Raw genomic sequence first — 14,392 nt, forward strand, 5'->3', positions numbered from 1 at the left:
ATGATATCACTTTTGGGGACCTTCTGATGAGCGAAATCAATGGGGAATCAATTCACTTAACAACCTGGTTAATAACTTACCAACTGCGGTGATTCACTTAACAACAAAAGGTCCAAAAATGGAGCAAACGCACATAACAAATGTCTCACTTAGCAACACAGAAATTTTGGGTTGAATTGTGGTCGTTAAGGACTACCTGTGTACAGCCATTTTGCTTCTTTCAATAAATATTCACTCCGTGCCAACTTCACAAAGCATTCTGCACAGATTAATGCTTCTCCAACAGCTTTCCCAATTTCTACCATGAAAAATATTTCTACTCCTATAATCATTTCTACCGTTGAAAAAAAGTTGTTTTTTTTAACTGTTGTTCTTATTTAAGGCCTCTGAATGCCCTGGACTTCAATTCCCATCGTCTCCAGCCAGCTTAGGGGACTTGGAGGGTGCCAAATGGCAGAACAGAAATGCTGGAATAATTGTACCATTGAATCATTGTTTCAATGAGCTGCCACAAGACCAAACCGGTTTGTGATCATTCCTCTCTAAAAAAGTTGCTATTAATGGCCACAATGTCATGTTGCACTCCCTGCTGAACCCAGCATGACTCGCTTCCAATGCCATGCACCCCAGTGAGCAATTTATGCATTTTCTGATGCTTCTCAGAATGGGGTGGGGGGAGGGGTTGTGGTGGCTCAGTGGTTAGAGACACTGACTGGGTGAGCTCCCGTTTCTAGCCCCAACGCCTTCCCACCTAGCAATTCCAAAGCATGCCCATGCGAGTAGATAAATAGGTACCACTTTGTTGGGAAGGTAAACTGATCCAGGTGCCTCAGGGCGTACATGATCACGAAAATGTTGTCAGACAACACTAGCTCTTTTGGCTAGGAAACGGAGATAAGCATCGTCCCCTGAGTTTGGATACCACTAACAGCAATAGCCCTTAGACTTACATACCGCTTCATAGTGCTTTTACAACCCTCTCTAAGCACTTTACAGAGTCAGCCTCTGGCCCCCAACAATCTGGCTCCTTGTTTTATCGACCTTGGAAGGATGGAAGGCTGAGTCAACCTTAAGCTGCTCAGGATTGAACTCCTGGGAATGGGCAGAGTCAGCCTTCAAGGCTGTATTCTAACAGGAAAGAAAATAGCAATAGGCCTTAGACTTATATACCGCTTCACAGTGCTTTCCAACCCTCTCTAAATGGTTTACAGAGTCAGCCTCTTGCCCCCAACGATCCGGGTCCTCATTTGACCCACTTCGGAAGGATGGACAGCTGAGTCAACCTTGAACCACTAAAAAGGGGAAACCATTACATTTAATGCTTCTGCGAAACAAATGTTAGAAACTATCTACCCTGTAACAGAATAACAGAGTTGGAAGGGACCTCGGAGGTCTTCTAGTCCAACCCCTGTTCAGACAGGAAACCCTGTACCATTTCAGACAAATGGCTGTGTAATCACTTCTTTAAAAGCACCCATGACTTCTGGAGGCAATTTCCCCTTGGTTAATTGTCCTGTCAGGAAATTTCTCCTTAATTCCAGGTTGCTTCTCTCCTTGATTAGTTCCCATCCGTTGCTCCTTGTCCTGCCTTTGGGTGCTTTGGAGAATGGGTTGACCACCTCTTGTTTGTGGCAGCCCCTCAGATACTGGAACACTGTTATCATGTCACCCCTGGCATCAAAGCTTCCATCAGCAGTGACAGAGGATTAAGTACTGTACCACTGTTCTCTTGCACCACAAGAGAACAGCTTCGTCCAACCTTTCTCAATCCATTTTCCAGTTGGGTGGACATCAATACTCAGAATTCTCATTAACAGCTGGGGTGGGTGGAGAAGTTTGGCCGGAGGGCGTACGTGTTGGGGAGGCCTTAGCATCAAGTAGTTGACCTAAAAGCTGCCTTTTCAAGAGGCCACTGGACTTCCTCTTTGAAGATGTTTCGCTTCTCACCCAAAAAGCTTCTTCAGCTCTGCGCAGAGCTAAACGTCTATGGAGATTCTCCATCATCCAGGTTCATGGTTGTCCCAAAGATGCTTTTTTCAAGGGGAAACTGGACTTTCTGGTTTTTCTTTAAAGACTTTTCGCTTTGTTTTTTAAGAAGAGATTGGACAACCATTTGTCTGAAATGGTGTTAGATTTCCTGCCTAAGTAGGGGTTGGACTAGAAGACCTCCAAGGTCCCTTCCAACTCTGTTATTTTATTCTATATTCTACTCTACTCTACTCTTCATTCCAATATTTATCCTATCCTATCCTATTAATCCAAGAAGCTTCTTCAGCTCTGACTGGATGAGAAGCGAAACATCTTGAAAGAAAAACCAGACAGTCCTCTTGAAAAAAGCACCTTTGGGACAACCAGGACCTGGATGACGGAGAATCTTTGCAGATACCAAGTAGTAGATTGGGAGCTGCTATGCACAGAGTTTAAAGCCAGTCAGATGGAGAAATACTGTACACAATTATTGTTAAGAATTGGGTGAGAGTTCTGATGATCATCTTGCTCGCACTAAAACCAGGCCCGATTGGAAGCAGAGGCTGCAAAGGCTGGGCAACCTGACCTCTGATGGCACCTCAAGCAAGCTTTCAAGTGGAGCATCTTTAAAATGGGTGGCACAAATATAGCCATGGAAAGGAACGGAGCCCAGCCCTGCACTCTTGGGCTTTGCGGAACCGCTGGGTGCAGTTACAATAGAATAGAGCTGGAAGGGACCTTGGAGGTCCTCCAGTCCAGCCCTTTGCTAAAGCAGGAGATCTTATACCGTGTCAGATAAGTGGCTCTTCAGTTCCTTCTTAAAAACCTCCAGTGATGATGGGGCGTTCACAATTTCTGATGGCAAGCTGTTCCACTGGTTAACTGTGCTCCTTAATTCCAGGTTGTTTCTCTCTTTGATTAGTTTCCGTCCCTTCTTTCTTACCTTACCTTCTGGTGCTTTGGAGAATAATTTGACCCCCTCCTCTTTGTTGCAGCCCCTCAAGTAAGTTGTTGCAAACGGCACAGGGTCTTTGTCTGAAATGGTATAGGAAAGGAGTCCCCAAACTTGGCATCTTTAAGACTTGTGGACTTCAACCCCCAGAATTCTCCAGCCAGTAGAGCTTTAAAATCTTAAAGTCACCAAGTTTGAGGACCCTTGGTATAAGGGTCTCCTGCTTGAGCAGGGGTTGGACTAGAAGACCCCCAAGGTACCTTCAAGTTCCATCTCTATTCCAATTGACTAACTCACTGGTGGATTGATTGATTGATTGAAGTTGTGAATGCTCCAATATTGGACGTTTTTAAGGAGATGTTGGCTAACCATTTGTCTAAAGTGGTGTAGGGTTTCCTGCTTAGGCAGGGGGTTGGACTATTAGACCTCCAAGGTCCCTTCCAACTCTGCTATTCTATTCTATTCTATTCTATTGATTGATTGAAGGGCAGGAACCTTAGCAGCGGGCTGGCCTCTCCCGTCCAGTAGCTTCGCTTCCCCGCCGCTGCGCTGTGCAAGCCCCGCGGACCGCCTTCCCCAAGCCCAGCTCGGCGCACCTCCCCGCCGCGCCCCCGGCCCTTTTGCAACGATCGCAAAGGCAGAGAGACCCGATAGCGCTGCGGCTTTAAGAGCCGGAGCCGAGCACTTCTCTCCGCCACCGCCGCTCTTCCGGCCCGGCCGGGGCTGCGCAAGGCTCAGGGACGCTGCAAGCCGCCTTGCCCGAGCTCGGGGGTGGGTGGGGTGGGGCGTGCAAGCTCCTATCCTTGCAATCCCAGAAAGGGCGGGGGCCCCGCTCCCCTCCACCGCCCCGGGAACCCCCCTTCCCCGTTTCCCAAACACGCGTCGCTGCATTCAGACGCCGCTGGCTTTCCGGCCGCTTTTCCTCCCGTGCCCGCTCGCTTGCGTGGCTGGCTCGCCTACCTTCCCCTCGGCGTCGTGCTGCCCCTCGGGCTCCCGGGCAAGCCGCTGCCTGAGCTCGCTCATCCTGGGCCACCGCTCCACCCGCGCTGCGATCCGCTCCGGCTCCTCCGCGCGACGCAGCAGCAGCGGCGGCGGCGGCAGAAGCCCCGCCTAGACGGCTAGCTGAGCCCGGGAATCGGGGCGGGGCTTAGGGGAAAGCAGCCAATCCCGGCGCGGATCGAGCGAGGGGCGGGGCCTGCAACTGCCAGGCTTTTGCAGAATGGAATAGAACATTGGAATGAATAGAATAGGAAAATAGAATAGAATAGAAATGGAGAATAAAATAGGAATGGAGAATAGAATAGAATAGTTCTTTTGGGAACACAATGACGTGAAGTGAATTCTGATTTACACTGTATTGGGGAGACCACATTTGTACTACTGTGTCCATTTCTGGTCACTACAATACAAATAGATTCTGAGACTCTACATTGAGTGCAGAAAAGAGCAACAATAGCAATAGTCCTTAGACTTATATACCGCTTCACAGTGGTTTACAGCCCTCTCTAGGCGGTTTAGAGTGTCAGCATCTTGCCCGCAATAAACTGGGTCCTCATTTTACCAACCTTGAGGACGGAAGGCTGGGTCGACCTTCAGCCAGTGAGGATCAAACTCCTAGCTGTGGTCAGTGAGTCAGCCTGCAGTAGTGCATTGTAACCACTGTGCCACCATGGCTGGAAGGAAGGAGGAAGGAAGGATGCGAGGAAGAAGAGAGGGAGGGTGGGAGGAAGCAGGAATAGCACAAGCCCTTAAGACTTATATACCGCTTTATAGTCCTCTCTAGGCGATTCACAGTGTCAGTCTCTGGCCCCCAACAATCTGGTCTTCATTTTACCGACCTCGGAAACATGGAAGGCTGAGTCAACCTTAAGCCTGGTGAGATTTGAACTGCCAAATTGCAGGCAGCCAGCAGGCAGCATTCTAAGCAGTATGGACACCAACCCGTACAACGAACAGTTGCAGGAAAGGATGACATTTAGCCTAATGAAGCATTAGGGGTGGCATGAAAGATACCAGCCTTCCAGTATTTTAGTGGCTGTCACAGAGAAGAGGGCGTTGGCCTGCTCTCCAACTCTTTACAAGAAGTAAAGGTGGTGCAAGTAGATAATTAAAACACAACCTAGAAGGAAGGAGCTATTTTCTCCTTACAATTAATCGGTTGGGTGGCTTCCCTTCAGATATTATGGGTGCTCCATCAATGGAGATTTTTAAGAAAAGACTGAACAGCCATTTCTCTGGAATGATATGTGTTTTCCTGATCAAGTAGCAGGGTTGGACTAGAAGACTTCTGAGAACCCAGCTCTAACCCTGTACTCTAGATTTAAATATTTTTATATTACTATGAGCCTTTATACTGTGTATCACTTCAGATCCTCTTATCCAATTTGTCCACGTGCTGTGCTCATTGTCCACATACTGCTGTATTGCAATTTGTAGAGAGATGTTTAGAATTCATTTTATACTTTTGTGAGAATATGCAGAAGAGACCTTTGTTACATAAAGCTTCTCATTTCTAAGTGGACAATCTGGGGCCCTATTGAGTTATCATTTCAGATATTTCCTTATCTGAAAAGAGAAACAGAATGACTGCATAAAACAGTGAGAAGGGGAGCAACTTTTGAATTCCTGCTGGCTTCCCATTGAGTTTCCTTTGTTGGAAGAAATGTCCTTCTGGGTTCAGGTCCAAGTGGAAAGACACTGGAACCATGGAGGCTGCTTGGAAAGATGGTTTAATGGTGGACAGGACCACATGGCTTGAACTCCTGAGCAGAAAAGGGGGATCACATGCTTCCAGATGTTGGGTGAAGAAGAGACAGGGATGTTGAAAGACCCTGATTTTATGCCCTCTCTGGCCTTTGATCTTGATCTTGTATTCTAATTGGTTGTCAGACTCCTATGGGGCCATGCAGGGGCAACTCTGTAGGCTGTGAGTCCAGGTTTGGTTGAGCATTGCTTCTTCCCAGTTGCCCTGTGGTGAGGTGGCTAAAGGGCCAATACTATCATGCCTTAATCCCATCACCCTGGAGCTGAAGGGGGATCTTTGTTATGTAGAATAGACTGGCCCAGGCCTTTTAATGGCCCATTGACAAAGGTGGGGGCGGCTGAGTTTCTGCCTCCTTTGAGTTTCTATTTCTCTTTTTAGGGAAAATATTCTCCCTTTTTAATATTTCCTAAAATATTTCATTTCTCTAGGAGAGGGATGGATTTGAACTTCCAACACACCGTGGGAAGAAAACTCAATGGGGAAGGGAGAAAACCAGTGGGAAAATTGTCTTTAAAAAAATATATCAATCATTAGTAAAAGGAACACCACCAGTCAGTCTCGCCAGATCTCTGCCAACCGTAATTTATAGGGTTTTTCCAAGATGGATTTCAATTCCTATCATTCCGGGCCGAAGCCCATCCAGCAGATGAAAACGATCTGTTCTGGGGAAATGTCCACTCCTGCCCAGACACGGTGGATCGCACTTCCCTCCTCGCGGCCTCTGGTCATATTTGGGGGAGGCTAATGGGGACCTTTTTCATCACACCCGGAGGGCGCCCGGTTGGAGAAGGAAGCGGCCTCCGCAGGCGAACAAGTCCGGGCAAAGCGCCTTCCAGAAACTGGGAGCAAAGCACGTTCTTTTCCTGCATCCTGATTGATCAGCAGATCCGCGAGGGGCGAAGACAGCAATGAACTCCCATTTTGATTGGCTCTAAGTTGCGGACAGCCTCTTTGGGGCCGAAGCAAAAGGTGACGTCGCGGCGCGCAGGCGCACTAAGCGTCAGCCGGCCAGGGGCGGGGCGTCGGTCTCCCCAGCTCTATAAAAGAGAGCGGGCAAGCCGGTTCGCGCGAAAAGTTTCCCGCTCTCGCTGACAGGATGTTTGAGGCGCGGTTGATTCAGGGCTCGCTGCTGAAGAAGGTCCTGGAGGCGCTGAAGGACCTGATCACGGAGGCCTGCTGGGACCTGGGCTCGGGCGGCATCAGCCTGCAGAGCATGGACTCCTCGCATGTCTCCCTGGTGCAGCTCACCATGCGCTCCGAGGGCTTCGACACCTATCGCTGCGACCGCAACATCGCCATGGGAGTCAATCTCCTCAGGTAGCAGCCGAGCGAGCGCGCGTGGGGTGGGGGTGGGGAGACGTCGACCAAGGCGCGAATTCGCCTCATACGCATCGAAAGGCGGGAACCATCCCTGCGCCGGTCGCGCCTCTTGTGACGTAACCCTCGGCGCGCCATGGCGGGAAAGCGCATAGTGTCAAACAGGCTTCGCGCGCTCTAGTCCTGGAAGGGGATTGGTTGCGCTGGGTTACGTCTTTCGGCGCGCTGCGGCCCGATTAGTCGCCCTGCTCCTTCGGGGCGTGGCTTGTCTTTTTGGCGCGGGATTTTGCAGGGGCTCTGCGAGGCAGCATGGCGGCTTTTGCATTTGCAATAGAATAGAATAGAATTCTTTATTGGCCAAGTGTGATTGGTCACAGAAGGAATTTGTCTTTGGGGCATATGCTCTCCGTGTACATAAGGAGAATAAAAATGCATTCATCAAGAATCATAAGATACAACACTTCGTGATAATCATAGGATACTAAATAAGCTATCAAATCAGACTAGGAAACAAAAACAATATAAATTGGGAAGATAAAAGCAACATGGTTATAGTCATAAGTGGGAAGAGATAGGCAGTAGGAAGGAAGAGAATAAGTAATTTGACTGTTGTGGGAATTAGTTGGTTAGCAGAGTGATGGCATTGGGGAAAAAATCCTTGTGTCTCGTTCTTGTCTGCAGTGCTCTATAGTATCGTTTTGAAGGTAGAAGTTGAAACAATTTATGTGCAGGATGTAAGGGGTTAGGAAAGGAAGGGGGTGGGGAGAAGGCAGGGCAGGCGTCCCTCTTAGCCCCTGGTGAAGAGGCTCATCCTTCCCGGCCATGTTTCCTCTGTGATGGAAGCAGTCCTTTGGGACTCCCAAGCTCAAGACAACATAGGGTGCCCCTTGCTAGGGTTTGTCTGGCCTTTGTTGCAGATGGAATTTCCAAATCTTTGCTCAGGGTTTCCCTGTGTTCCAGAAAAGGGCAACTTGTTACAAGTTTATTGCAATGCCTGCACATTCAAGGTTGCTAGAGGGTCCTCCTTTCCCAGTTGACATATTCAACACTTTAATCCTCTCTGTGTCTACGACAAAAATCAGTGAAAATAGGGGGGGTGGGGGGCATATATTTTTTTCCAGCATCAGAAAAACTGGTTTATTTTCCAGAATGTTTCTCAATGATAATACAGAAATGACAATGAGGTGCTTTCTAAATTTCCCCCTAGAAAGTATGTTGAGTTGTGTGAACTTCTGACCACCCTTAATCATAGATAGGAAAGGGGCTGGATCAAAACCAATTTTTGGATCAGGAAATAAAATTGTGTAAATCTATGCTGTTGCGTTTGATTTTAAAGTAATACCTTCTGGATCAAGGACGTTGAGGATATTGTTGGATATCTGATAAGGCTTAACACAGAGCACCCAAACTGACACATAATGCGGTTGTGTTTCCAAAAAGTAACAGAATTGCTTGCTGGGAAATGTGTGGCTTGTGGGTCCAAGCAGGCAAGGAAGCCTGTTTTCTAACCCCACTTTGTACAGAAAGGCTTCTGCTTGGTTTATGTGAAAATAAATCTACAGAGTTAGGAAGTTGACATGTTTTGTTCTCTGGAAGCTTTTACAATTGAATTTTGACTCAGTTTCTTTTTGCTTTTCCCTTGGGACAACAGCTTACTGATCTTATCAGCTTGCACTGACTTGTTCAATGTATCTCATGTTGTGTATTGTCCAAATAATACAGTATATCAAAAAAATGAAATATACATTTTTGTTCTTTCCTAGTATGTCCAAAGTGCTCAAGTGTGCTGGGAATGATGACATCATCACCCTGAGAGCTGAAGACAATGCTGACACACTGGTTTTGGTATTTGAAACACCAAGTAAGTTTTAACTGAATTATTAAATCTGTCTCTTCTTGGCAGTAGGTATTCATAATGAAACTAGAAAAGGGTAAGATACATTCTGATGTCAGAATGGAATCCTTTGAAGGAGAATATAGAACATCCAAATTTATGTCCAGGTAGATTTTACTTTTGCAGACCAGAATAGAAAGTTGTTTTAGATGTGGCAATTTAAAGAAAAGACATGACAAGAACATTGCAAGCTATGAAAGCTAATTGCTGCACAACAAATCATTTGGAAAGCATATGTACAAAAGGCAATATTCTGATATTCCTTAGTGTGTGACATTCCTTTAGAACAGTGATCCCCAACCCCCGGTCCGCGGACCGGTGCCGGTCCGCGGAGTACCTGGCACCGGGCCGCGCAGCGGCCGGGGGCCATGATCGCGAGGGAGGGGAGGTAAGCTAAAGGGGCATGAATTAAGGCCGGGCGTTCGGTTGCTGAGCAGCGCACGCAAATTGGTGGCTGGGGTGGCCGGGCGCGTGCCTGGGACGGTGTGCGGAGCAGGGCCACCGGACTGAGCCTCTCTCAGAGGCGGTTGGTGGGCGTGTGCCGTCGCGAGGTTTCGCCGCGAGGAATGTGAGAAGCCCAGGTGATTGTTTCTTCCCCCCCTCTTCCCCGCGAGCTCTCGCCGGCGCTGGGCTTTCCCCTCGCTCGTCTGCGGCCGCCGTTTTTGTCTCCCGCAGAGGCTGTTCCCCGAACCACCGCCACCACCACCAACCCGGCCTCCCCTGTCAGCGCCCCGCGTCATGTCGTGATCTCCGGGCAGACGTGTGAGACCAGGGAGGTGGCGGTGACGGCGGCTGCTGCTGCTGCTGCTGCTGCAGCCGCCGATGGGGCTGCTCCGGATTATGAAAGTCGTGGTTGTGTGTGTGTGAATGCGATTTTCGCTGGCAGAGCACTCGGGCCACAACACGAGTGATGTCAAATTGACCACGCCCAACCCAGCCCCACAGGGTCAAACACAATCCTGATATGGTCCTCAATGATATCGAGTTTGACACCCCTGCTTTAGATCCTGATAGTGTTTTAATAGACATAAAAAAGATGAATAAAGACTAACCTCTATGTTATTTTTATGGAAGGCCTGCCTGAAAGTTATAATGGTAGATTGTCCACAGATTTAAGCAGGCGAACACCCTGAGAACAGGGGCATATCAGAGAATGCAGACTTGAGAATAACCTGTCAGGACACGGTAGGACTTCCTCTAGCTACCTTAGAAAGTGCCTTCCTTGTTACAGACTTAGGCAGTGTATTAACAATTTATCCCAAAAGCACAAAAGCTCCTGGGCTGTGCGCAAAGGCTCCAGGGAAGAGACGCCCCCCCACCCCTGCGCGCGCTCAGTGGGCCACGGTAAAATTATCAAAGGCTGACTGGTCCGCGGCGATAAAAAGGTTGGGGACCACTGCTTTAGAACATCAATTGTTTATGGTGGTCAGATATAGGAATGTTTTCCAAAATAATCCTGTCGGTGGTTCTCTACACCTGTACCTGAGAGGGGGGTTGTTCTTCTGGACTTGAGCTAGACCAGCAGGTGGCAGCCATGGCTAGGAGAGCCTTTGCCACAGCTTCAAGTTGTTCACCAGTTGTGTCCACTCCTCAATTGGAACAGGGGGGAGGTGTGCTCAGTTACTCATGGCCTAATTACCTCTAATTGGATTATTGTGCTTTGCATGGGGCTGCCCTAAAAGAGTATCTGGAAGCTTCAGTCAGTGCAAACTGGAGCAGAGCAGGCAGTTTTAGCTGAGCTTCTAAAACAACAAATTTTAAGGCTCCATAAGATGCATTGATTGCCAGTCTGCTAACACTTACCAAAATATATTTTTTACTCCTGTGTTTAATGTCATACTGATGACAGCTTCCAACTGAACTTGAACATTCATTATATAATATAAAAATAACATAACCCGCACAATCAGACTTAAATGTGCAGTTTGATGTGAATGGTTTGAAATATAAAACATTTTTAAATATAATTCCAATCAGAAGCTGATTATATGAAGACTTGTTTGCAGCATTTTCAATCTACTATGCGTAACCCTTGACTTAGGACTACAGTTGGACTGGAGTTTTGGTGGTTATGATATCCCACATGATTTCTTGGTTCAGCAGCCACATTCCCTGTTCTTCTGGTCATTAAGCGACTGCAACACAAAAGCTGCCTGCAGCAGGCCAGGCAGCTTCCCTCCCTGCACAGAAGGAACTCCAATCAGGTTGCAGAAGCAAAGCTTTGATCTGTCGTTGCAGGATCTCCCCTCCCTCTGCAGTGAGCTGCCGAAACACCTTCAATCCCAAAGGTTCAACCTTCCCTTCTGCAGGTTTTTGGAGGAGTTCCCCTCCTCTTGGCAATCAGCCCCTTTCCTCTGCAATCTGGCAGGCAGAAACGAGCACCTTCCCCCTGGCAGCTTCCCCAATGACTGCCACAGGAGCACAGAGAATTTGGCAACTGGTTTGAAGTGCGAACAGGTTGCCAAGCAGTGAGATTACGATCAAAGACTGGTTTTGTTGCTGTCTTTTATTTAATACGTATTCAGATAGCTTTGCAGATTAGGGCTAGTAAACAGTATTGGGTCAGGAAATTATTTTGTTCTGGTAAGCAATGTTTTTTTTTTAACAGATCAGGAGAAGGTTTCAGACTATGAAATGAAATTAATGGATTTGGACGTAGAACAGCTTGGAATTCCAGTAAGTGGGTTTTTATCTCAAAAGTACCATTATTGAATTCGTTAAATGTAAGCGCTATCCTGGATGGTTAAAGACTGGCTGGCTTGTTCTCTTTTGACTGAATCTACAGCAGCTGCAACAATCAAAAGCATTACTGTGCTTGCTAATATTCTATTTTGCCATTTTGATACAGGTAGTCCTTGCTTTAGTGATCCTAATTAAGACCAGAATTTTAGTCACTAGGTGAAATAGATGCATCACTTGGCAACAGCAGTTTCTGTAGTCCTGAGTAAAGTCAAGCTAGGATCTCATGCTTCTCCTACCTTGTTGCCTTCTCTTCAACTCCGCCTCCCTGCAGCCTCCCAGGTGACCTCCTGTCTTCTCCCCACTGTTGATGAGGCGTGCCCAACTTTAACCCTTTGGAAGGTGGCAGAGTGGCCAAAAGGGCAGATAGGGAGAAGTTGAAATCTATCCTGTGGTCCTAAACATGAGCAGGCAGCTAAGCAGCCACATTTTGATTACTGTATTTTTCAGAGTATAAGACACACCAAGATTTTGAAGGGGCAAATTTAAAAAAAGATTGCATTCTGCAGACCTCCCAAAAACGACCCATTTTTGTCAAAGGGGCATGCATAGCCTGTAGGAGGCTTGTAGAGTGCCCCTGTAGTGTGTGTGTGTGGGGGGGGGGGGTTGAGCAAAAAAACAGCTCTCTGGAAGCCTCCTAAAAGCTATGCACTGCCATTTTTGCAAAGAGGGCAGGGTTTCGGGAGGCCAAAAATGCTGTATTCAGTGTATAAGACGGACCCAGATTTTCACCCTCTTTTTTAAGGGAAAAAGGTGTGTCTTATACTCCAAAAAATACAGTATGTGACTGGACTTCCTGCCATGGCCATAACTTAAGACATATGTAGAGTGCCTCAGGAATTCATATGGATACTTGAACAGGTTACGGTTAAGTAGGAACTGCCTATACAGGCAGTTTGATACAGGCATCTACTCTTAATGCGGAGGAGATTAAAAACAAATGTTAAGTTTTGTGTTGCAGATTTGTATTATAGTTTGGAAGCAGGAGTGTGATTAAAACTTAACTCATAAAATTAACATTTTTTAATCCTGTGCTTAAAGCCATTAGAATATGCAACGGTAAAATACATATAGTCCTCAACTGTTAGTAAGAGTGGTGTTGCTAACAAGTGAAATCTGGCTTGCCCAATGTCTTTGCTTTAGCAGAAAATTGCAAAAGGTGGTCACCAACCAGGGACTACCTGTTAAAACTGTTGGAAAAATAAATATTTGCTTCTCTTGTTAATTTTTTAAAAAAATGTTCATTTGATTTGCATCTGTTTCACTGGCCCTACTAGTATCTGTCCCAGGAGAAATGGAGCACAATCCAGGTGTTGACTTTAGCCTAAACGAGTCCTACAATTCCTAAAGCTTATACAATCTTTCAGGAACAAGAATACAGCTGCGTGGTGAAAATGCCTTCGGCTGAATTTGCCCGTATCTGCCGCGACCTCAGTCACATCGGAGACGCCGTTGTAATCTGCTGCACAAAAGATGGTGTCAAATTTTCCGCCACAGGAGAACTTGGGAGTGGAAACGTCAAACTGTCGCAAACCAGTGTCGTTGATAAAGAGGAGGAAGCTGTAAGTAGGCCCCGAGGAAGCTTAAACTCTCTTTGTTATCATTGCGCTCTCTCTCTCCTCTTGGTTCTTTAATCGTCATTCATTTTTTGCAGGTATCAATAGAAATGAATGAAGCTGTCCAGCTGACTTTTGCTTTGAGATATTTGAATTTCTTCACCAAAGCTACACCTTTGTCTCCCACAGTTATACTCAGTATGTCTGCGGATGTTCCCTTAGGTGAGTGGAATATTGCGGGTCTCGCTGAAAAATGATGCCAAAGGCAATTTTCATTGATTTGATTGAAGGCTTCAGGCTGGCCATTAACTGTTTTCCTTGGCTCTCTTTTTGTCTCCTGCAGTTGTGGAATACAAGATAGCAGATATGGGACATTTGAAATATTATTTGGCCCCAAAGATTGAAGACCAAGAAGAATCGTAGGAAATTAAGGGAGGTGGGGAATTTGATTTTGTGAGGCTGGTAGCCCCCCAGTGTTCCTTTCAGTTGCTCAGTCTTTGTGCGCCAGATGCACTTAGATCCTATTGTAGATATTTCCATGTAAATACTTCTCCTTTTTATTATGCGAGTACCTAAAATAGTTGTAGAAGCTTTTTGTTTTATTGTTCAGCTTTTAATCCTTTTCGTATGAAAGTGATTGTGGTATTTAAAAACGAATAACTTCTGTGTGTGAGGAGCCTTGGGACCCTTTAGATGCCATTTATCCATAACGACTCTGCATGAGAATCGGAATTTTGCAGTATTTTTCACCCTATTAGTTGAAACAAGGACTGCAAAAAGAAATGTTTGGAAGGGGAAAAATGTTCTTATGGCTTACCTGGAAATGGAAAACTTCGAAAACGAATACTTTTCAATAAAGAATATTTCATTTTTTTCTTTTGTCTCGTGACAGTTTATCATAACCGCCCAATCTCTTGGATCCTACTTGCCTTGTTCATTTCTCCTGCGGATAGGTTTTCCTTGCCTGCCGTATTTCAATTCTAGGTGATTGCTTAAGATTAATTTTTGCCTGAATGTTTAATAAAATTACCAAGTTTCAGAATATAAAACCTTAAGACTGCAGGTTTTGAAGAAGCATTAGTCAAGATGGCCAAGGATTTATTAGATGCATTCCAACTGCTGTCAAGAAGTTGAGTATTTCTAGCCAAATTTTTAAAAAGTTATTAAAAGTGAACAGGATTCTGACACTTTCAGTTCACCCT

At 46.3% G+C, this 14,392-nt stretch overlaps 2 protein-coding genes across 3 annotated transcripts in view; one reads left to right on the top strand and one right to left on the bottom strand.

Annotated features, from left to right (window-relative positions):
• CDS2 (CDP-diacylglycerol synthase 2) overlaps positions 1–4,023 on the bottom strand; it is a 39,304-nt gene extending 35,281 nt beyond the window's left edge. The window contains exons 1-2 of one of the 2 annotated variants that reach the window (XM_087706057.1): positions 3,881–4,009; positions 2,917–3,003 (exon numbers count right to left, since the gene is read on the bottom strand). Coding sequence is in view for 1 of the 2 variants with exons in the window: in XM_087706056.1 (XP_087562182.1) it covers positions 3,881–3,943 (63 nt within the window). In the remaining variant the exon portion in view is untranslated. Of the gene's footprint in view, positions 1–2,916; positions 3,004–3,880 lie in introns of both variants that reach the window. The other variant, XM_087706056.1, reaches the window with a different exon arrangement.
• Positions 4,024–6,690: 2,667 nt separating this feature from the next.
• PCNA (proliferating cell nuclear antigen) lies at positions 6,691–14,063 on the top strand. The gene is made up of 6 exons (XM_087706058.1): positions 6,691–7,001; positions 8,765–8,862; positions 11,504–11,571; positions 13,002–13,196; positions 13,289–13,412; positions 13,534–14,063. The coding sequence occupies exons 1-6, from the start codon at positions 6,781–6,783 to the stop codon at positions 13,611–13,613; spliced, it is 786 nt and encodes a 261-aa protein (XP_087562184.1). The 5' UTR covers positions 6,691–6,780; the 3' UTR covers positions 13,614–14,063.
• Positions 14,064–14,392: the final 329 nt, after the last annotated feature.

The sequence above is a fragment of the Thamnophis sirtalis genome, unplaced genomic scaffold (genome assembly GCF_051295495.1).
Source record: "Thamnophis sirtalis isolate CommonGarterSnake01/CBP01778 unplaced genomic scaffold, rThaSir2_p1.2 scaffold_2, whole genome shotgun sequence".
Classification (NCBI taxonomy): domain Eukaryota; kingdom Metazoa; phylum Chordata; class Lepidosauria; order Squamata; family Natricidae; genus Thamnophis; species Thamnophis sirtalis.

Excerpts from the sequence above, each read along its gene's own strand:
- PCNA (XM_087706058.1), top strand. The coding sequence starts at position 6,781 with ATGTTTGAGGCGCGGTTGATTCAGGGCTCGCTGCTGAAGAAGGTCCTG. Across the intron at positions 7,002-8,764 it reads ATGGGAGTCAATCTCCTCAG|TATGTCCAAAGTGCTCAAGT; the intron begins GTAGCAGCCGAG and ends GTTCTTTCCTAG. Across the intron at positions 11,572-13,001 it reads TAGAACAGCTTGGAATTCCA|GAACAAGAATACAGCTGCGT; the intron begins GTAAGTGGGTTT and ends ACAATCTTTCAG.